Consider the following 24,892-nt stretch of genomic DNA (forward strand, 5'->3'; position numbering starts at 1 on the left):
CACACAGTATACTTCACTCGCCATGGTCCTCCACACAGTATAATGCACTCCCCATGGTCCTCCACTCAGTATAATGCACTCCCTATGGTCCTCCACGCAGTATAATGCACTCCCTATGGTCCTCCACGCAGTATAATGCACTCCCTATGGTCCTCCACGCAGTATAATGCACTCCCTATGGTCCTCCACGCAGTATAATGCACTCCCTATGGTCCTCCACGCAGTATAATGCACTCCCTATGGTCCTCCACACAGTATAATGCACTCCCTATGGTCCTCCGTGCAGTATAATGCACTTCCCATGGTCCTCCACGCAGTATAATGCACTCCCTATGGTCCTCCACGCAGTATAATGCACTCTCCATGGTCCTCCATGCAGTATAATGCACTCCCCATGGTGCTTCACTCAGTATAATGCACTCGCCATGGTCCTCCACACAGTATAATGCACTCCCTATGGTCCTCCACGCAGTATAATGCACTCCCCATGGTCCTCCACGCAGTATAATGCACTCCCCATGGTCCTCCACGCAGTATAATGCACTCCCTATGGTCCTCCACGCAGTATAATGCACTCCCTATGGTCCTCCACACAGTATAATGCTCTCGCCATGGTCCTCCACGCAGTATAATGCACTTTCTATGGTCCTCCACGCGGTATAATGCACTCCTTATGGTCCTCCACGCAGTATAATGCACTCCCCATGGTTCTCCATGCAGTATAATGCACTCCCCATGGTTCTCCACGCAGTATAATGCACTCCCCATGGTGCTCCACACAGTATACTGCTCTCGCCATGGTCCTCCACGCAGTATAATGCACTCCCTATGGTCCAGCACGCAGTATAATGAACTCCCTATGGTCCTCCACGGAGTATAATGCACTCCCCATGGTCTTCTACACAGTATAATACACTCCCCATGGTCCTCCAAATAGTATAATGCACCCCCATGGTCCTGTACACAGTATAATGCAGCCTCCACCAAAGGGTAAAAATGCGGCCCCCACCATAGGGTAAAATGCAGCTCCAGTCCTCCAGTATTATCAGTACACACTGATTTAAAAAATGAATAAATAAATACATACTTACCGCTCTTCATTCCCGGCTACTTCAGTCTCTGCAGCGCGTCTCTCTCATCACCTCAGCAGTTGCCAGCTCCACTGTCTGACACAGCGTGGCGCATCATCATGCATCAGACGCAGAGGAGGAATGATGGGAAAGGGAGTGTCACATGACTCTCCCTCCTCCATCATTGCTTTCAACCAGGGCCGGCTCCAGGTTTTCGTGGGTCCCGGGTGAAAGAGTCTCAGTGGCCCCTTTAATACATACCACCATTCACAGATACGGCAGAGAAATATAGGTATAGTACACAGGGTCCAGGCTGTCCCCTCATCCTTCACATATGCAGACATGCACACACACACACAGTACGCAGACATGCACACAGTACGCAGACATGCACACACACAGTACGCAGACATGCACACGCACAAAGTACGCAGACATGCACACGCACACAGTACGCAGACATGCACACACACAGTACGCAGACATGCACACAGTACTAAGACATGCACACACACACAGTACGCAGACATGCACACACACAGTACGCAGACATGCACACACACAGTACGCAGACATGCACACAGTACTAAGACATGCACACACAGAACGCAGACATGCACACACACAGTACACAGACATGCGCGAGCGCACACACAGTACGCTGACATGCACACACAGTACTAAGACATGCACACACACAGTACGCAGACATGCACACAGTACTAAGACATGCACACAGTACGCAGACATGCACACATACAGTATGCAGACATACACACACACAGTACACAGACGTGCGCAAGCGCACACAGTACGCAGACATGCACTCACACAGTACGCAGACATGCACGCACATGGTAAGCAGACATACACGCACATGCACATGGTACACAGATATGCACACATACATTACACAGACACGCACATACACAAACCAATATACAGATACGTACACATACAGGCATACATACATATTTGAACACATTCTTACAAACACATAAAACAGACATAAATATATATACACAGTCATACTCACTGACATACACATTAGAAATATATTTAATATGTGGATTGGGGAATCTGGCAACAAGCCCCATTTACCTGCCGCCGGCTTGTAGCTTGTGTCCGGTCCAGCTGTGCAGGGCCGCCGGCGTGTCTGATGGCCATCACAAACATGGCCCTGGACCATCCAAGGGGCCCCCTCGCCGTCGTGCCCGGACGGCTCCCCCAGGATCTCCGCAGGACCTCTGGTGGTGTTTGATTGCCGTCACTTCAGACATGGCCACGCGCAGTGCGGCTGTGTCTACTAGTAATGACACAGCAGGGGCGACACACAAGCAGAATTAAAGGTGCAGTGTCGCCACTGCCGTGTCATTACTACCAGACACAGTCGCACTGCGCGCGGCCATGTCTGAAGTGACGGCAATCAAGCTGCAGCGCCGGTGGAGCGGGGGGTGCAGGAGGGGGACCCGATGCAGGAGGTACACGGTGCAGGCGACTGCTATGGGGCCCCCCCAGCTCACGGGCCCTATAGCAGCCGCGTGGCCTGCCGCCATTGGCGGTACACCACTGCACGGGGGAATGATGGGAGTCAGTGTGTGCTCACCCAGGCTATGACATTTTTTTTTTTTTTTATCAAATAATTTTTATTGAAAAACTCCAAATAAAATTTTTCCAAATAACATAAATGACATAGTAATTCCATAGTATAAAACATGAACAAAGTATCTCAACTTCAATTCCCTTGACCTACCCTAAACCCAAATCCCAACATTTCAGAGAGAACCATTTTCAGAGCAGTTCTAGAATAACTGAGTATAAAATTCGTAGAAGAGTGAAGATACAGAAGTGACTAACAAAGGGATAGCATTGTTAATACTCTATCTCAAATTAGAAGATTTGTGGGCAACCCTGAAGTATCCAACCAAGGACTCCATATCTTTTCGAATGCAATGATGACTTTTAAATGCCACCGTCATTGATTGACAATGGCATTTAAATAGCTAAACATCAGCTATCATAGCATGCATCAGCTGATGCTGTTACAAGCAGATGCTGGCTGTGTAGCACAGTGAGCATCTTCTGGTTTTGGTGCAGGCTCAGTTCCTGAGCTCGCTCCATACACTCTCCGCAACTACATGCTGTAAATTTACATTATTTGGTCGCTATCAGGTTAACATATTGTCAAACTTTTCCCACCTTGGTCCATGAAGTATTCACTGGCAGAAGCCAGTGCTGAGGGGCAAAGATTTTCCATTGGGCAATCAATATTTTCCCCTTCAGTGCTGAGATTTACTGGCTGGGTAGAAAATAATTGCTTTTTTGGCTGCAGCATTTATTGACCAGGAATGGATTATTTTAGAAAGTTAAAAATGATGACTGGTTGAATCCAGAAAAAAAGATTGCCCGGGCTCCCGAAATGGAATTCTTATGTTCTTTAACATTTACAAAGACCAGATGCCAATGTAGTGTTTGCTTTTACATTATTGCTTCTTGCCTATAGGCTTTGCTAAGTCTGTGCTACTTTTTTTTAGGATCTTGTTCTATGTATGAGTATTTTCCTGGTCTGATAACATTAGGTTTCTGAAAATTAATGTCATTCTCATATCAGTGTGATGATTAAAGAAGCACTTCTCCCATCAAAGTTTTTATCCTCTTAATATAATGCAGTCATCACATTATATGGCACTGTGCACTTACAATTGCTCATTTTGCCTTTCTATCCACTTAATTGTTTTCCATTAGGTCTATGACATCACCTGATTAAAAGCCGACTAGCTGAATCCTTCTAAGCTCTATGTAGAAACAGAAGATACATTTTCTCTGTATGAGTCATCAGTCACTGCAAAAGTCAATGGCAGGGGAAGGGGCAGAGCAGCTGGGTGAGGAGGTGAAGAATGGAATGATTTCTGCAAGGACAAGAAACTTCCATAGACCAGAGAAAAAAGAAGAATTAGCTGGGTAGAAAAGCAAAATGAGGAATTGTAAGTGCACAGTGCTATATAACATGATGATTGTAGTATATTAGGAGGATAAAAACGTTGATGGGAGGAGGAGTGCTTCTTTAATAATACGGGTCATCAATGACTCATAAGCGGATAATTTGCTAGAGGAAATAAGTGCAGCTGAGAGACTACACTAAATTAATAAGAAGAGAGCCTGCATGCAATTATTGTATTACATGAACTCTAGCCATTAAAGCCTGCCAAAGGAGTCCATAAAAGATCACAGGGCTAAGTAGTGCTGAGCTACAAAGGAACTTGAATCTGCAAAATTAAATGTTAAATAAATCTGTAAAATACGGTTTGTTATACAGACTGAGCTTTTTATGTTCCATTCTACATATTCTTTGTGTAATGTTGTCTTTGGCTTCTGAAATCTTCCTTCCAAATTCTGCTGCTGTATACATGACTATTACCCAGCTATGTGAAAAAAAAGCCTACTTAGCAATTATACGGCTATACCAGGTATGTTACAGATGGATAGAGCATCCAGCATTAAAGAGGTCGTCTTGTCCAATGGGAGAAAAATCAAATAATTATATTTCATATGTGAAAGATATTAAACATTCAATTATACTCTATCACATCTGCACCCCTGAGAAAGCCATTTCCTATGGCGAAACACATGGGGCTCTTTTTCCTACCTGACGCTTTCTGTGAGCCAATTTACCTAGGTGACTGTGCACATGACACTCTATTGCAGTGTCACTGTGTACTTCTTTTATATTCTTCAGATAATGAATTACTTCTGAATTATATTATCCGTACTTGTGTGTTGCACTTTTTTTACTATTGAACACTATTTGACATTACTGTAGGAGTATTGTCTATCTATATCCTTTTCATACATTCATTACATCTACTTGGCTCTACTGGTTGTCATGCCGGTCACGGCCTCAAAAACAGCTTCTGGTGTAATGTTTGCCTTTTGATTTTATTTCTTTTGACTTTTATGTTTGCTTTCCTATAAAGATTCAGATTGTTAAAATTTAGGAAGTGCAACCAATCTTTTGTACGGGTATTTTTTTTAACTATATCTGTGCCAAATGACCTACTGTATTTCGAATCCCCTCTTCTGGTGCTGTGAAGAGCTCGACTTCATATACCGTGGTATTCACATTTTTCAACAAAGATGATGGGCAAATCAATCGATCCTGTTCTTTACTATTGGTGTTACATTACCTATACTTACTTTAGCTATTAACAGAGCATGGCATATAATTATTGATCACTTAGTATCCCTATGCATGTATTTGAGGTCCATCAAGCTTTTATGGCAGACTTTTATGGCTGACTGAAGGAACCACGAAGGTACTATGAAGGTCAGAACCTCCGACGTGCACCACTCTGGATCAGCTTTGATTGGTTCTGCCATGAAAAGGATTGAACTGACAATAATGCTCTTCTTATTAGGTAGATATTGTTTTCAGGGAAGAACCAATATGGAAAGTCATACAGTTTTCTTTCTGCTGGATTTATGTATAATCAGGACTTTGTGTAATCAGAGGAATACAGAGATCCAGTGTCCCCATGGATGAATATGGGCTCCTTATTCGCCTCCGTGTGACACATGTTGCTAGATTTGCTTATCTTATGCCGTTTCTGTGCATTTTACACTAGATGTGACAGCATTGCTAGATATCACCTCTAGAATTATTTTCCGGCTCTGCTCTGTATTTAGAATAATTAAAAAATGGCCAGAAAGAGAATCCCTCAACTACAATGTGCTCCAAGATCTATAATTCACAAGTTCATTGTACAATAGACAAAAGAATGTGTAATAATTAGCATAAAAGCATCAGAGCACAAAAACAGTGTGCTTACCTAAGAGCAAAAATCAGGGGGTGTTTAGAGGACTACATCGGCCTTTGTGTACTATAAAGGGTCCCTTGAGATACACAACCTTTTATGTTATGTTTTTTTTTATTGTGCCAATTGTATGAGTGCAGCAAAGAGACCCCCTCCCCCACACGCACACCCTTCCCCCAAGCAATTAATGTCATGGAAAACATGGATATAAAAATGATGAATTTTTCTAGATCTATTTTTTATTTAAGAGAGAAGTGCCATCAGCATTATCTCACAGTACTTAAATGGTTATACAGTTTTTGCAATATTATGTCAAATTCTAATATATGGCATACTGTTGTGACCCGGGAAGGTTTGGCCTCTGAGACCCCAATCAATCCTAAGGTCCCTCGGGCTCATTACCTCACAGGTTTCCTGTAAATCGAGAGGATGGGAGCACTATGGCATTATCATGTTTGTTGAGAACCTTCTTAAATTGCCGTCTGCTCTATTGCAATTCTTCAAGCCGTGCATGATGATAGAGTAATCAGGATTAAAAATAGCAAAATAAATTATCTGTCCTGTTGGCTAATACTGGCCAACAATCCAATGTGTATGAGTGTGTCCCAGCGCAAAGGAAAAAGATGGATGAGACAGAATATTCATATACCAGATCCTTTCTGCTCAAGCTAAGTCTGGTGATGGCTCACTTCCCTGTCCTTATTGGATCCTATGCATGCTCGGCGTTTGCAGGGTGTACATGTATATTTGGGACTTGTCAATAATAGCAATCAGCTATAATCTAAGATGTATGGCCACTTTTAGTTTATGGCTAGCATCAATAGAGTTGGCCATACCCATGAGATAGCTGTCAGATGAATGCTCATTTGCCCGACATCTATCACTCCCAACTCCCCCATACACAGGAACGCTCGGCTGTGCTCTCTTTGAACATGAGGAACAAAAGGATTGGCCGATTGAATTCCAACACCCTCTCCTTACGTTCCCTTTTAGAATCTATTGGGGGGGACAGTCGGTAGTCCTACATACAAGATGACTTTTATCTAAAGTGTATGAGGACCTTTAGTGTAATACGTCACAAATAGAGGTGTAATTCAATATCGACATCCTAAATTCTTAGGATTCTCCATGTGTTTCCAGTGTATGTGATACTGTAATGTATAACTCTGGATTAGTAGGCTGATTGGAAGCGCACATCGAGGTTACTTTTATTTTATAGTTTGCAAGTGGGAAGACACTAAAAGAATGCCTGACATTCAGACATGATAGATTAGTATTACACAGTGCGTTATCACATGTAAGAAAATAAGGGAGCGCAGGAATTCTTGAAACAGAACGGCTTTGATTTGTGTGCCAGATCCATCGTCAGAGACTGAATAGAGCCAGTCACCTACTTGCTAAAATTAAAGCTGCATTTGTCTGTCAGTATCCAAAATACTTGAGCTTTTTCCAGGATATCTTGAATGTTGGCTTATGGATCACTGTGAATGTTCCCAAACAAATCTAAACAGGAAAGATAATGACTGGGTTCAACATTAACCCCAGAAACGCAGTCTCTGCTGTTTTGGAAGCGTAAACCTCCCATGAACATAAATGGCTTTTGTTAGTAGACATATGAGTGCGTGGAGCCGTCTCTGTTCTCTTTTATACTGTGCATTACTTTTTGTGTTACATCTAGAACATGCAAGAAACCTCTGCTAGAAGAAAGCTGGCAATGTTATTTAGAATCATGTAGCCAAATGCAATTATCTTTTAGAATAGGCAGTCAAGAAGAAGACCTTATTAATAAAGCCCTGAGGTGTTGAGCTGCCATGTGGATTAGAATATTTTATCCAGATTATTCTTTATACATAATGTATAATTCCGATTTCCTTAATTAGATTTAGTCTCTTTTTTTTTTTCCCCCAGCTCTTGTTGGTGAAGATGTAGCGTGGAATTAGGCTTTGTGTCCTTTGTTTTGACGTTGCCTCTTGAGTCTTGATACTGAGACTCTTAAAAGGCTGCCTGATGCTTTATGGATTAACATCTCACAACTGTATTACCGGTTTTCAAAGAGAGTCTTATGTGCCATTTATGTTGTTTCTATCCTCTATTCTTATACATTTCAAAGAATGGAAATATGAATAAGCAATTACAAAAACACAACAGTGATTGTATGAACAATAGCCGCCTGTAGATCAAAGGGGAATGCTTGTCTATTCCTTGATGCCATGGTTTGGAGACTAGTTTGCAAAAAAATGTGACGTGTTAATTTTTTAGGTACAGTATACATGTATTATTGATCTCCATATTTCACATACAGAACTGTATAAAAGTTTTAGGCATGTGTGGGAAAAAAAAGCTGCTTTGTAGGTATGCTTTAAAAAACAGAAGGGTTTATTTTTATCATTTAACAAAACGCAGAGTGAATAAACAAAAGAGAAATCTAAATTAAATCAGTAATTGGTGTGACCATTCTCTGCATTCAACACAGTAGCAATTCTTCTAGGTACACTTGCACAAGTGTATACCAGGTCAGGTATTTTGTAGGATTATAGTTCGGTGTATATGTAACCGATTACAAGTGAAAATGATTATCATTTTCATATATAGGTTGAAACACAGTTAATAAGTGAAACAAAAGCAGCTGCGTAGGAGATTTAAAACTGGGTGAGGAACAGACAAACTTTGCTACAAAGGTGAGGTTTTGGAAGACAGATTCATGTCACAGCATATAAAAGAAAAACAGCATCCAATCCAGGGTGTTCAAGGTATCAAAATTGTAGTTTATTCCGCCAGATTACAACGTTTTGACCGTTCGCCGGTGTTAATAAAGACTTAATAAAGGTCTCAATAAAGCAAAACGTTGTAACCTGGCTAAATAAACCACAACTTTGATATCTTGAACACCCTGGATTGGACGCTGCTTTTCCTTTTATATGCTGCAATTTTTCCAATCAGTTCCTTGGAGTCAACGGGCCTCCATTTTACTGAGTGCTGTCGGTTCCTTTTTCGTTGCAGATTCATGTCACAGATCATATACACCATGGCATAACCGAGCACAGCAATAAGATATAAAATAGTTATACTGTATCAGCAAGTTCTTTCCCAAATAAAAATCTCTAATCAAACTGGGATTCCAGTTATCTTGTTCAGGCTCTTTTGAAGAAACACCAAGAAATGAGCTATGTTGAGGTCTGTAGATTGTTGGCCCTGGATGCAGCAGATGAAAGAGACATCATGCCTAGAACTTTTGCACAGTAGTGTTTTTCAGCACAACCTTTTTTTCAGCAGCTGCTGCTAGCAATGTTGTTTCATTTGAGGGTTGCAGTTAATTGCTGATTTTAATCCAAGAAGAGCAAGACAAGCTGGTAATCAGAGGATTAGCCGGATGGTTATCAGGCTTTTAATTAACCATCAAGTACACTGATCAGTCATAACATTTAACTGACTTGCCTAATATTATGTAGCACACCTTACAGTTAGGCACCTTTCTATCATAGCCGACATTACCATTCTAATTCTAATTACCATTCAGCTTGTGCTACATACAGTAGCTATTCTGTAACATTGACCAAACTTCTAGCCTTCACTTCAAACGCACATCAGTGAGCCCAGACCAGGGTACTTATGACTGACTACTGTCAATACATTGTCCTTCTATAGACCAAAGCATACCAGGAACACCCAAAATGCCTGCCACTGATGAAGTCACCCAGCCATCACATCTGGCCATTGTCAAAGGTGCTCAGATTCTTACATTTGTCAATTTTCCTGCTCCCAACACATCAACTTCTAGAACTGACTGCTTTCTGCATAATGTATTGCACCCTTTGATAGGGGCCACTGTAACCAGATAACCAATGTTGTTCATTACTATGTTTTAATGATATATCTAAATATTATATGTGATTAAAATCTATGACTGACATCACGCTGCAACAGGTCTCCCACTGCTTAGTGCTATAGACACCTATCTGGACCTGTATAGTAATTGGACATGAAATGTAAAAGTGCTGCTTTATTCCACATGTGATACTCATAGGACGAGATCTATTCCTCATATTACAGACCTGAGAACAGAATCCCTCTAAGCAGAACTTTCCCGGACCCTAATGCAAAATGTGTAATCGGGTTCCGTAACGATCATGTTCTATGCATAATACTAGTGACGTCTTATATGGCTGGCGGAGAGGCTGTTGGGTCTCCTATGGCTCTAGGCTGGGTGCATCCCCTGTAGTTCTATCCATTCCTCTGAGTATTAGTGTGTTCTGTATAGTATCATCTCATCAGTCAGCAGTATGAGAATCACAATGGATGACAACTACATTGCAGGAGATAATTTAGTTTTCATGTCTTAGTTCGTTGAGTCTGCCTAAATGAGTTATCTCAGTTGACTTCTTATAAAACTTGATATGAGTCTTTCTTGTAAGTATTTCTTATTTAATGAAAATCCAGAAACACTGAGTTGTTACGGTCTGTGTTATCCAGAAGGGCTTGTTACTTGTGAGATTTTGTGAGAGATAAAGCGTAAAACTTCTACATGGATCCTTGAAATGAAATGCTACACTTCATCTCCACCATGATCTTCTCAGCATACAAGATACTAATCCTCGTAGTGTATGTGAACACAACATCTTTTTCAGGCGGATTCTGCCTGAAATCCATCTGAAAAAGTACTAAGAAAAGCCAAAAGGAATGAATGTCTGTTAAAACGACTTGCTGTGCACATGTTCCGTCTTTTGTAACTTTAGGTGTCGGAAGTTGTGAAACGGCTAAAAGAAGTGACCCGTCCATTCGCTTCTACCTGAATTTAAAAATAAAAAGCCGGAGGCCAATCCGACACAAATGCAACACTCAGAACTTTTAAGAAGATGTCTAACAGAAGCCTAATAATAATAATCTTTTTTATATAGCGCTAATATATTCCGCAGCGCTTTACATACATAATCATCGCTGTCCCCATTGAGGCTCACAATCTACATTCCTTATCAGTATGTCTGTGGAGTGTGGGAGAAAACCAGAGAAACCCACGCAAACACAGGGAGAACATACAAACTCCTTGCAGATGTTGTCTTTGGTGGGATGTGAACCCAGGACCCCAGTGCTGTAAGGCTGCAGTGCTAACCACTGAGCCACCGTGCTGCCAAAGTGCACATACTCTTATGGTTCTTGCCTTCATAAACCTTTTGTAGAATTGCCTATAGTAAATGATGATATTCCATATTTTGAACTGCTCTTCACTTTTCTATTTAGGACATGAATCCTCCTCTCCTCCCTCCTCCGCCCCTGACTGCTGCTGTTATCGTCTCCACAACTTCTGGGGCGACATCTTCTACTGCTGGACAGAGATTAGCTGGTGGTCCTGCTGAACAAGTCACACACCTCAGGCCGTCCTCTCGACCAAGTGTGTAAGTATTCAAAGGCCGGGTATGTCCTACGACATAACGCATCTACCATTGGTGGTCCATTATGTGAAAAGACCACCTCAGACTACGACCCCATGCTTTTAGCCTTCTATTAGTACATACCCCATTGTATTTTACAAGTGTCTGTATTTGTGACTAGAGCTCTCCTACACACCTTTTATTATTATTGCCTACAGTTACTTACATGGGCGATCTGTATTGCCACTTCTTATCACAGTAAAATTCCTGCACTTCTTTAACGATTTAATTTCAGAGCTAAAATGTATTACAGATAATAGAAGGCACGTCCTTAATAAATAAAGTGGATCCATCAGGTGTCCAGTGCTTCGCAATATGGGGGCACCACAGGATAGTGGGAGACACAGTGATTGACAGCTTTTCGTGTATGGGTGTGTGTACGGGGAGAGCTGTCAGTAACTCCTTGTCAGGACTCCATGGCTGTTTATGATCTGATGAGGCTTAAGGACCTGATTCTGCACCTAATTCCTTACTAGATCTGCTGATATTTCTCATTCAATGCAAGCAAATAGGATGTTTCAGAGTAATGTTCACTCTGTGGATATTAAAATGTGCTTATGCTTATTATTGGCACAGATTGCACACGGAACGACAATAGTGGTACATCAGAAGCAGAATCCCAAGTGTCAGCCTCCCAATTCTGTTACAGATTCTGTGAGAAGCACATGCTGGATCTCATATAGGCCAGTCTGAGACGTGCACCTATCCTAAGGGTTCTTTCCTGCTGTGTGTGAATGTGGTATGAAACGGATACAGACATTCAAACCGTTTTAGTGAACATAACCTATCACTATACCCTTGATTTATTATCGCATTTACACCTGTTTTTTCTTGATTTTCTTCGATGTTTTGGATTTTTTTTTATTTGTGCCATATTCATCTTTTTATTTGCTGTTGTTTTAATGTCACTATTACAAGGGCTTCTCACTAAATTAGAATATCATCAAAAAGTTTATTTATTTCAATACAAAAAGTGAAACTCCTATATTATATAGAGTCATTACAGAGTGATCTATTTTAAGTGTTTATTTCTGTTAATGTTGATGATTATGGCTTACAGCCAATGAAAACACAACAGTCATTATTTCAGTAAATTAGAATAATTAACAAAAAACACCTGTAAAGGCTTCCGATGCATATAAAAAGGTCCCTTAGTCTGTTTCAGTAGGCTCCACAATCATGGGGAAGACTGCTGACTTGACAGATGTCCAGAAGGCAGTCATTGACACACTCCACAAGGAGGGTGAGCCACAAAAGGTCATTGCTAAAGAAGCTGGCTGTTCACAGAGTGCTGTATCCAAGCATATTAATGGAAAGTTTAGTGGAAGGAAAAAGTGTGGTAGGAAAAGATGCACAAGCAACCGGGATAATCGCAGCCTTGAAAGGATTGTTAAGAAAAGGCCATTCAAAAATTTGGGGGAGATTCAGAAGGAGTGGACTGCTGCTGGAGTCATTGCTTCAAGAGCCACCAGACACAGACGTATCCAGGACATGGGCTACAAGTGTCGCATTCCTTGTGTCAAGCCACTCATGACCAATAGACAACGGCAGAAGCGTCTTACCTAGGCCAAGGAGAAAAAGTCCTGGACTGTTGCACAGTGGTCCAATGTGTTGTTTTCAGATGATAGTACATTTTGCATTTCATTTGGAAATCAAGGTCCCAGAGTCTCGAGGAAGAGTGGAGAGGCCATAATCCAAGCTGCTTGAGGTCTAGTGTGAAGTTTCCACAATCAGTGATGGTTTGGGGAGCCATGTCATCTGCTGGTGTAGGTCCACTGTGTTTTATCAAGACAAAAGCCAGCGCAGCCGTCTACCAGGAAATTTTAGAGCACTTCATGTTCCCTCTGCCGACAAGCTTTTTGGAGATGGAAATTTCATTCTCCAGCAGGACTTGGCACCTGTCCACACTGCCAAAAGTACCAATACCTGGTTTAAAAACAACAGTATCACTGTGCTTGATTGTCCAGCAAACTCGCCTGACCTTAACCCCATAGAGAATATATGGGGTATTGTCAAGAGGAAGATGAGAGACACCAGACCCAGCAATGCAGATGAGCTGAAGGCTGCTATCAAAGCAACCTGGGCTTCCATAACACCTCAGCAGTGCCACAGGCTGATCGCCTCCATGCCACGCCGCATTGATGCAGTAATTGATACAAAAGGAGCCCTGACCAAGTATTGAGTGCATTTATTTCAGTAGGCCAACATTTCAGATTTTAAAAACATTTTTCAAGCTGTTGTTATAAAGTATTCTAATTTACTGAGATAATAACTTTTGTGTTTTCATTGGCTGTAAGCCATAATCATCAGCATTACCAGAAATAAACACTTGAAATAGATCACTCTATTTGCAATGACTCTATATAATATATGAGTTTCACTTTTTGTATTGAAGAACTGAAATAAATTAACTTTTTGATATTCTAATCTAGTGAAAAGCACTTGTATATGTGTTTTTTTAATTGGCCACTTTGGGTGGAGTTCAGACTCTCAGGATGTTTTTCCTTGATTCATTATTTTCAAATGACCCCCAGTCCTCTACTGGAGTGATTTTATGTACATATGAAACTTTGGCACAAATTTTGCACCATTTTAGTAGAAAGTGTAACTTTTTGAGCTACGGTTTGCAAAATGGGATGATGATAACAATAGAGAGAATTTTTCATTTTTGCGCAAAATTCATGAACCATGTGCGCCATTTCGAGGAGTTTGGTGCAAAAAACATCAGTGAATACCACAAGATAAAAAAAAGAAAAGTGACTAAAAAAATGTAAATGATGAATGGCAGCATCTAGATAGACTGATCATGACTTGAACATATTAAATCAAATGCTAGAAAACAATATATCCGAGTCCTGCATTTCTGACTCTATACCTTGCCACGCTATAGCCTTATGGAATCGTTTCCACATCTGCTCCCTCCAGTTTCCAAGCTTGTTTTCTCCACCAGTCCAGAGTCTTGTTGTCCATTCAATCTAGGTTAGTTATTTTTTTATCATGAAAGGAGGGGGATTTCCTTTCAAGTACTTGACCCAGAAAGGCCCACACATGGAATAGATTGAAAGTTCTGTGCAAAGTAAATCACTGTAAACCTAATATATTACATTTTGAGTAGAAACGTACCTGTTCAAGATTGGTCTGCCTAGGAAGACTATTGTCTTTTGTGCCCTGGCTCATGGTTTCTCTTCCAAAGCTGGGCCATATGGAGGCTATCATTATTAAATAAAATGTTAAGTCCTTTGAGGGGACAGTCTGGCCTCTTCTGATCCAAGGTGTATAATATTCTGCAGATCACTATCCTAACATATACCAGGTGATTTATTTTCTTTATTAGACTCCATTTCAAATACCATGTTAAATACAGTAATATATCAAGATAGATCAAGACCCTCATTCAAACATCCCATTGAATTCCATGGGCACTGTGTACTGCTTCATTTACTCTGGAGTGCCACTGCCAGTTTCTCCCCACCACCCTGGGATAAGCCTATCTTTATAAATTCTTTTTAACACGGAAATAATGTCCAAAGTAAATGAAAAGGGTTATCTAATTCTTTAGAGGGAACTTGTCACCAGCTTTTCCCATTATAAAGTACGACCACCTTTAAGGCCTCTTTTTATAGTATTCTAGTAAGCAGCATGTAAGTCCCCAATCATCTACTGCATAGTACAAAAAATAACTTTTATCATACTCCCATACAGTCCGGTCCAGTCTGATAGGCGTTGCTGGTCTTGCTTTGGCACCTCCTCTCTTGTTACAAATGCCGTCGTCCTGCTTGCTTCATGTGGATGGCGCATCCTACATCATCCACACAGTGCCCCTAATCGCACTCATGCACAGACGTACTTCTTTCTGTCATGCTGAGAGCAGAGCAAAGGATTGTAATGCGCATGCATCAGCTTTACTTCCGGATCATCGGCGCTCTTTGACCTCTCCCGGCACATGCGCATTACAGTACTTTGCTCTGTCCTCAGCAGGACAGAAGGAAGTGCGCCTGCGCAGGAGCACGATTGGGGGACACTGTGGACACGTCATCTACATGAAGCAGAGGAGGAGGACAACAATTGTGACACCCATCGGACCGCACCGTGCAACACCGGAGGTCCTTATACTGCAAATCTGCAGTGGTGCTTGGAATTCCCACTTTTAAAGAACTGGAACACCCCAAAAACCTGGAATACTCAGCTTAAAATGTTCTCATTGTTGCTATATATATCATTCTTGTTTTAATATATGGTGACATATCAATTCCTCCATCCTTTTAAAAGCTACACTGGTAGATAGCAGAATAAATATAACTAGATATATATGGGTAGGTACTAGTGTTGATCGAGTATGTATCATTAACCCTTTCCGGCGAACATGCTCGGGTGCTCACCGAGTATTTTGCCGTGCTCCGTGTTTCATTCACTGTCGCCGCGTCTGCAAGTGTCACGGCTGTTAGACAGCTGTCACATATGACAGCTGATAGACAAGCAATCTCTGCATGTGTGACAGCTGTCTAACAGCCGTGACACTTGTAGGCATGGCGACAGTGAATGAAACGCTGAGCACGCCAAAATACTCGGCGAGCACCCAAGCGTGCTCGCCGGAAAGGGTTAATGATACATACTCGATCACCACTATTCTTGATACATCGATCAACACTAGTAGGTACCCAATTTTCTTGTACCAAGTTTTTAATTTTTCTTTTTGTCTTTAAAATGATCTTTACGTAAAGGAGAGATCTCTTTTGAGCACATGAGTTTCCGACATATCTCTGGCAGCATGTCCTCGCCTTCCTCTAACTTCTGGCTCAGTGATTTCTTCAATCCAGATGTGGAGAAAAAATTAAAGATTTCCCAATTACATGTAGTGCTATTGATTGACCGGCCAAATAAATATCATTATGAAATGTGGTCTGATGTCGAGCCTCCATCAGATATGTTAGGAAAGGGGATTATCCTGATTGGATGAGAGTGTTCCCGTTGCATGTGGTTATCATTACGTATGGTGGGCAGACTTCAAAGTTTGTATTTGAATGGAAAACACTTGGACTTACAGTACAAATGACTACAAATGAAAATGTTTTCAGTTAAAAAGTGAGACTTATTGTGTCTAGTGTTTTAGTGCTAGACTATATGTTTAGTGATGAAAGAGACGCTGCAGGGACTGTGCTGTATTTTTCTTAGCTAAGACTTCCAGGTGTTTGGCATGGTGTCCATATGTCCTACAGAAAGATGCATGTATTGCCGACTCGGGTCTGAATATTAGATATATATTTAGTAAATAAGTTTGCTACTTGAAGCCGGGGTATAATTGTTATTTAAAGGGATATTCTGTTAAAAGAATTGCTCCTGAATATACCTAATATTGCAAGTTATCCTCTCCGTCCAGAGGAAAGAAGGTCCAGTCTTCATCACAGGCACAGATTGTACTTTACTATAAAGAACCCTCTGCCACATGATGTAGTAATCGTGGGTTCACTACAATAGTACAAGGAGGGCCTGGATGCCTTTCTTGAAAAATATATTATTACAGGTTATGGGCACTAGATTCTGTGATGGGACGGACGTTGATCCAGGGAACTAGTCTGATTGCTGTATGTGGAGTCTGGAAGAAAGTTTTCCCCTAATATGGGGCAATTATCATCTGCCTCATGGGGTGTTTGCTTTCCCATGAAGCATCACGTTAAATTAGAGTTAGGTTACAAATTGAACACGATGGATTTTTGTCTTCTTTCAACCTCAAAACTTTGACATTTTACAGCTTTCTAATATAGTCCAATTAGCAAAAGTGTCCCAATCTGAAGGCGTATGCTCCAGTCTCTGGTCTCGGTAGGTCAACTTCTGCCTTGTGCTCCCAACAAGAGAGCATTTTGTGTGTTGGCACATCATCATTGTTGTGTGTGCAGAGGACTGGCTCTTTTCAATAGCAAACCCAGCCCCCTTTTCTTTCAATTTCAGTGTATAGAAAGAGAAGGTGGCTGGCTTATCTATTGAATTGATCCAGTGAGCCAGTCTTCTCCAGAGCCAGAAATGGAGCTGCCAAACCAGTGTAGCTATCTACAGGTTGGGTAACCGTCGATGATCAATCTATATTAGTAAAGCCGAATTCACACATCTGTGAGCCACGTACTATGCTTGGGTCAGAATACTTGGGTCGACTGGTGGGTCTCCTTTCCTGAGCTAACTGCCTTATAGGCATATATGAACCTTTTTTCAGTACAGTTGTTTTTACCTGGACATCCTATTTTAGTATTTTATTGAATGTAGGTTATTTTGTTTTATTTTTTATTAACATTATTAAAGAAGCACTTCCATCAAAATTTGTACTCTCTTAATATATTGCAATCATCATATTATATAGCACTGTGTACTTACAGTTGCTCATTTTGCCTTTCTACCCAGTTATTTCTTCCCTTTTCCATTAGGTCTGTGACATCACGTGACTAAAAACTGACTAGCTGAATCCTTCTGAGCTCTATGCAGAAAAAGGAGGTCAGTTTTCCCTGTATGAGTCATAATCACTGCAAAAATCCCTGAAAGGGGGGAGGAGGGAGCAGCAGGGTCAGGAGTTGAAGAGGGGAATGATTTCTGCAGGGACCCGAGACTTTCTGTTTCTACATAGAGCAGAGAAAACAGAAGACTTAGCTGGGTAGAAAGCCAAAATGAGCAATTGTAAGTGCACAGTGCTATATAATATGCTGACTGCAATATATTAAGAGGATAAAAACTTTGATGGAAGTTCTTTAACTTCACAGTCAAGAGGAAGGAAGGAGAGATACATTTGTGTGCCAACTAGCAACACACAGGACACTAGTATAGGAGAATGACAACCTTAATTATAGAAACTACTTACAATAGTGACACTTTTATGAACACCACATCCCGGACAACTAATTTGTGATTAACTTATGGGCATACATCACACAACACATGTTGTAGTAAAATTATTATTCACAGTACTAATTGTAAAACAACTTTCTATTAATTGGGACATGTTCATAGTCAATTCCAATGGTGAAGTTATGAAAATAATACTCTTAAAGATCAAGCTCTCTAAACAAAATTATGAAACCTGGAAATGATCGCCATACATTGAGAAGTGGTCTTTACTGGGGGATCTTTGCATAAATCTGTCTGGGTTGGTGGATGTTCCTCTCAGAGGGGGTGGTCTTTAGGGAGGTTTCACTGCATGTTGAACTGAAATATCACTTGCTCATAAAGATCTGATTTCACGGTATACAAATGGCGCCTTGGCGTTTTTAGCTTATTTATATTTAATAGAGCTCCAGGATCTGGTTTCGGGTGACTTTGCACCATGCTGTGACAATAACGCTATACCATCTGCAATGCTGCTCATTTTGGCATAGGATTATTCTCCTGTTAGGATATATAAAGCAAGAAGATACATATTCAATATCATGTACATATAAACAGAAGGAATGACTGTGGTAACCCCACTAACATATGCCCACCAAGATACACTCAAGAAAGAGAGATCTGATGGGCTCTTTGAAGAAGGATCAAAATAAACTATTCATTTATTATGTGCATGGCGGGAGCAGAGTAGCAGCCAGTTATTTTCTTTCCCTGATTAAGAGAATTGTGGCTATGGTCCAAGAAACTTTGTTTTTACCTTCTTAAATCCAGAGTGTCATTGTTTTGTTAGCCAAGTAAAGAAAATCCCGAGTGATCAACTTCTTTCCTACAAGGCTGCTGAAGCCGACGCTCTGTGCGAGAAGCCTATCAATCAGTAGAAGTTTGGAAAAAACATCTGAAGCTCATGTAACTGAGTGCATTCAGAATGGCAGTGCTTCAGTGCTAGTCTATAGGGTCCAACTCACTACAGATGTAATTCTAAGTATAAATATAAATAATATATATTATACATATAATATATATATGAATCCGGCTTGTCTGAAAAGTGGCACGCTTCACCACAAATCTGTCTCTGGTCTCAGGAAGATTACTGATGGGAGGCACGCTGCATTAGATGATCTGTGGTGTCACGTCCCAGCATTGCCCATTTTGGCAGAGCTGTGCAAAACTAGCGGGAAAACACAAAAAGTTGTCAAATTTTTGCACAACCTTGAGTTGCACAAAAATTTTGCGAATTATCAAAAAGTGTTTTATATCACACTTTGGTGAAGTGGCCTATGTTTTTTTGGCTTCATAAAGATTCCCTGTGTAAGTCTACAGAGCCTTGTTCTCACGCTCCATAGACTTACATTGTAAAAGTCGCTTCACTGCACTCTGTGTGACCCGGAGAGTCTGAAGAGCGGTGACAGCACTCAGAAGAGGAGAAGAACAGCACTGGATCCTGGAGAAGATGGCTGTAGGTGAGTATATTAACATGCACATACTACAATAGATACACATACAGACAGGTTTAGTGAAAACTTCATGGGGGAACTCGAAGACCAGTAGGGGGTGGTGGCAAATGTTTAACGTGTTTGTTTGCCCCTAACTCATTCCATTCCATCACCTCTTTTTTCACTTCCATTAACTATATGCTAAAATGTCTCTTCTCAGGTATGTCGCTATCTATCCCTATCTCCCGCGCAAGGAGGATGAGCTGGAGCTGCGGAAGGGTGAAATGTTTTTAGTGTTTGAGCGCTGTCAGGATGGCTGGTTTAAGGGAACATCCATGCACACCAGTAAAATCGGAGTATTCCCTGGGAACTATGTAGCACCTGTTACACGGTAAATGATAGGGGTATATACTATGACGATGATGCATCTTGCCAATATTTCTTCTTATACATAATTTCATATCTCTTACAAGTGTAATATGGACATTATAATTTTTATGTGTACCAAGAACAAAATTTAATGTACTAGCATGGCAGCATAATACTAAGAAAACAAAAACTGCATGCAATATTGTAACAAATGTGAATAATGTAGGATGAGTAGCAATTTTTCCCATGAACAGTGGGCGAAGCATCTAATCTGCTTACTGTAGATGTGTGCAGTGTAGTGCTAATTAGCCAGAACAGACAATCTCCAGACATGTGGTTAGGATCCAGTACTGTAAGGCTCGGTGATCTGTATTCTACAGCCATGTGGTTAGGATCCAGTACTGTAAGGCTCAGTGATCTGTATTCTGCAGCCATGTGGTTAGGATCCAGTACTGTAAGGCTCGGTGATCTGTATTCTACAGCCATGTGGTTAGGATCCAGTACTGTAAGGCTCAGTGATCTGTATTCTGCAGCCATGTGGTTAGGATCCAGTACTGTAAGGCTCGGTGATCTGTATTCTACAGCCATGTGGTTAGGATCCAGTACTGTAAGGCTCAGTGATCTGTATTCTGCAGCCATGTGGTTAGGATCCAGTACTGTAAGGCTCGGTGATCTGTATTCTACAGCCATGTGGTTAGGATCCAGTACTGTAAGGCTTGGTGATCTGTACTCTACCGTCATGTGGTTAGGATCCAGTACTGTAAGGCTCGGTGATCTGTACTCTACAGTCATGTGGTTAGGATCCAGCACTGTAAGGCTCGGTGATCTGTATTCTACAGCCATGTGGTTAGGATCCAGTACTGTAAGGCTCAGTGATCTGTATTCTGCAGCCATGTGGTTAGGATCCAGTACTGTAAGGCTTGGTGATCTGTATTCTACAGCCATGTGGTTAGGATCCAGTACTGTAAGGCTCGGTGATCTGTATTCTACAGCCATGTGGTTAGGATCCAGTACTGTAAGGCTCGTTGATCTGTATTCTACAGCCATGTGGTTAGGATCCAGCACTGTAAGGCTCAGTGATCTCTATTCTACAGTCATGTGGTTAGGATCCAGTACTGTAAGGCTCGGTGATCTCTATTCTACAGTCATGTGGTTAGGATCCAGTACTGTAAGGCTTGGTGATCTCTATTCTGCAGCCATGTGGTTAGAATCCAGGACTGTAAGGCTTGGTGATCTGTATTCTACAGCCATGTGGTTAGGATCCAGTACTGTAAGGCTTGGTGATCTGTATTCTACAGCCATGTGGTTAGGATCCAGTACTGTAAGGCTCGGTGATCTGTATTCTACAGCCATGTGGTTAGGATCCAGTACTGTAAGGCTCGTTGATCTGTATTCTACAGCCATGTGGTTAGGATCCAGCACTGTAAGGCTCAGTGATCTCTATTCTACAGTCATGTGGTTAGGATCCAGTACTGTAAGGCTTGGTGATCTCTATTCTGCAGCCATGTGGTTAGAATCCAGGACTGTAAGGCTCGGTGATCTGTATTCTACAGCCATGTGGTTAGGATCCAGTACTGTAAGGCTCAGTGATCTGTATTCTGCAGCCATGTGGTTAGGATCCAGCACTGTAAGGCTCGGTGATCTCTATTCTACAGCCATGTGATTAGGATCCAGCACTGTAAGGCTTGGGGATCTGTATTCTACAGTCATGTGGTTAGGATCCAGTACTGTAAGGCTCGGTGATCTATACTCTACAGCCATGTGGTTAGGATCCAGTACTGTAAGGCTCGGTGATCTGTACTCTATAGCCATGTGGTTAGGATCCAGTACTGTAAGGCTCAGTGATCTGTACTCTACAGTCATGTGGTTAGGATCCAGTACTGTAATGCTCAGTGATCTCTATTCTACAGCCATGTGGTTAGGATCCAGCACTGTAAGGCTCGGTGATCTGTACTCTACAGTCATGTGGTTAGGATCCAGTACTGTAAGGCTCGGTGATCTGTACTCTACCGTCATGTGGTTAGGATCCAGTACTGTAAGGCTCGGTGATCTGTACTCTACAGTCATGTGGTTAGGATCCAGTACTGTAAGGCTCGGTGATCTGTATTCTACAGCCATGTGGTTAGGATCCAGTTCTGTAAGGCTTGGTGATCTCTATTCTGCAGCCATGTGGTTAGAATCCAGGACTGTAAGGCTCGGTGATCTGTATTCTACAGCCATGTGGTTAGGATCCAGTACTGTAAGGCTCAGTGATCTGTATTCTGCAGCCATGTGGTTAGGATCCAGCACTGTAAGGCTCGGTGATCTCTATTCTACAGCCATGTGATTAGGATCCAGCACTGTAAGGCTTGGGGATCTGTATTCTACAGTCATGTGGTTAGGATCCAGTACTGTAAGGATCGGTGATCTGTACTCTACAGCCATGTGGTTAGGATCCAGTACTGTAAGGCTCGGTGATCTGTACTCTATAGCCATGTGGTTAGGATCCAGTACTGTAAGGCTCAGTGATCTGTACTCTACAGTCATGTGGTTAGGATCCAGTACTGTAATGCTCAGTGATCTCTATTCTACAGCCATGTGGTTAGGATCCAGCACTGTAAGGCTCGGTGATCTGTACTCTACAGTCATGTGGTTAGGATCCAGTACTGTAAGGCTCGGTGATCTGTACTCTACCGTCATGTGGTTAGGATCCAGTACTGTAAGGCTCGGTGATCTGTACTCTACAGTCATGTGGTTAGGATCCAGTACTGTAAGGCTCGGTGATCTGTATTCTACAGCCATGTGGTTAGGATCCAGTACTGTAAGGCTTGGTGATCTCTATTCTGCAGCCATGTGGTTAGAATCCAGGACTGTAAGGCTCGGTGATCTGTATTCTACAGCCATGTGGTTAGGATCCAGTACTGTAAGGCTCAGTGATCTGTATTCTGCAGCCATGTGGTTAGGATCCAGCACTGTAAGGCTCGGTGATCTCTATTCTACAGCCATGTGGTTAGGATCCAGCACTATAAGGCTCGGTGATCTGTACTCTACAGTCATGTGGTTAGGATCCAGTACTGTAAGGCTCGGTGATCTGTACTCTACCGTCATGTGGTTAGGATCCAGTACTGTAAGGCTCGGTGATCTGTACTCTACAGTCATGTGGTTAGGATCCAGTACTGTAAGGCTCGGTGATCTGTATTCTACAGCCATGTGGTTAGGATCCAGTACTGTAAGGCTTGGTGATCTGTATTCTACAGCCTTGTGGTTAGGATCCAGTACTTTAAGGCTCGGGGATCTGTATTCTACAGTCATGTGGTTAGGATATCCAGTACTGTAAGGCTCAGTGATCTGTACTCTACAGCCATGTGGTTAGGATCCAGTACTGTAAGGCTCGGTGATCTCTATTCTACAGCCATGTGGTTAGGATCCAGCACTTTAAGGGTCGGTGATCTGTACTCTACAGTCATGTGGTTAGGATCCAGCACTGTAAGGCTCGGTGATCTGTACTCTACAGTCATGTGGTTAGGATCCAGTACTGTAAGGCTTGGTGATCTGTATTTTACAGCCATGTGGTTAGGATCCAGTACTGTAAGGCTCAGTCATCTGTATTCTACAGCCTTGTGGTTAGAATCCAGCACTGTAAGGCTCGGTGATCTGTACTCTACAGTCATGTGGTTAGGATCCAGCACTGTAAGGCTCGGTGATCTGTACTCTACAGCCATGTGGTTAGGATCCAGTACTGTAAGGCTCGGGGATCTGTATTCTGCAGTCATGTGGTTAGGATCCAGTACTGTAAGGCTCGGTGATCTGTATTCTACAGCCATGTGGTTAGGATCCTGTACTGTAAGGCTCAGTGATCTGTATTCTACAGCCATGTGGTTAGGATCCAGCACTGTAAGGTTTGGTGATCTGTATTCTACAGCCATGTGGTTAGGATCCAGTACTGTAAGGCTCGGTGATCTGTATTCTACAGCCATGTGGTTAGGATCCAGTACTGTAAGGCTCGGTGATCTGTATTCTACAGTCATGTGGTTAGGATCCAGTACTGTAAGGCTCGGTGATCTGTACTTTACAGTCATGTGGTTAGGATCCAGCACTGTAAGGCTCGGTGATCTCTATTCTACAGCCATGTGGTTAGGATCCAGCACTGTAAGGCTCAGTGATCTCTATTCTACAGCCATATGGTTAGGATCCAGTACTGTAAGGCTCGGTGATCTCTATTCTACAGCCATATGGTTAGGATCCAGTACTGTAAGGCTCGGTGATCTGTATTCTACAGCCATGTGGTTAGGATCCAGCACTGTAAGGTTCGGTGATCTCTATTCTACAGCCATGTGGTTAGGTTCCAGTACTGTAAGGCTCAGTGATCTGTATTCTACAGTCATGTGGTTAGGATCCAGTACTGTAAGGCTCGGTGATCTGTACTCTACACTCATGTGGTTAGGATCCAGTACTGTAAGGCTCGGTGATCTGTATTCTACAGTCATGTAGTTAGGATTCAGCACTGTAAGGCTCGGTGATCTGTACTTTACAGCCATGTGGTTAGGATCCAGCACTGTAAGGCTCGGTGATCTGTATTCTACAGCCATGTGGTTAGGATCCAGTACTGTAAGGCTCGGTGATCTCTATTCTACAGCCATGTGGTTAGGATCCAGTACTGTAAGGCTCGGTGATCTCTATTCTACAGCCATATGGTTAGGATCCAGTACTGTAAGGCTTGGTGATCTGTATTCTACAGCCATGTGGTTAGGATCCAGTACTGTAAGGCTCGGTGATCTGTATTCTACAGCCATGTGGTTAGGATCCAGCACTGTAAGGCTCGATGATTTGTATTCTACAGCCATGTGGTTAGGATCCAGCACTGTAAGGCTCGGTGATCTCTATTCTACAGCCATGTGATTAGGATCCAGCACTGTAAGGCTCGATGATTTGTATTCTAC

General features: G+C 42.0%; 1 protein-coding gene across 2 annotated transcripts in view; it reads left to right on the forward strand.

Moving 5' to 3' along the window:
* The window catches only part of SH3RF1 (SH3 domain containing ring finger 1), a 231,248-nt gene that overhangs the window by 176,266 nt on the left and 30,090 nt on the right, over positions 1-24,892 (forward strand). For both annotated transcript variants that reach the window (XM_073644112.1, XM_073644123.1), the window contains 2 exons: positions 11,117-11,271; positions 19,825-19,995. In XM_073644112.1, coding sequence (XP_073500213.1) covers positions 11,117-11,271; positions 19,825-19,995 — 326 coding nt within the window. The remainder of the gene's footprint in view (positions 1-11,116; positions 11,272-19,824; positions 19,996-24,892) is intronic.

This window comes from Phyllobates terribilis, unplaced genomic scaffold, assembly GCF_046119375.1.
Source record: "Phyllobates terribilis strain yellow unplaced genomic scaffold, ASM4611937v1 Scaffold_1__5_contigs__length_1240528914, whole genome shotgun sequence".
Taxonomy (NCBI): domain Eukaryota; kingdom Metazoa; phylum Chordata; class Amphibia; order Anura; family Dendrobatidae; genus Phyllobates; species Phyllobates terribilis.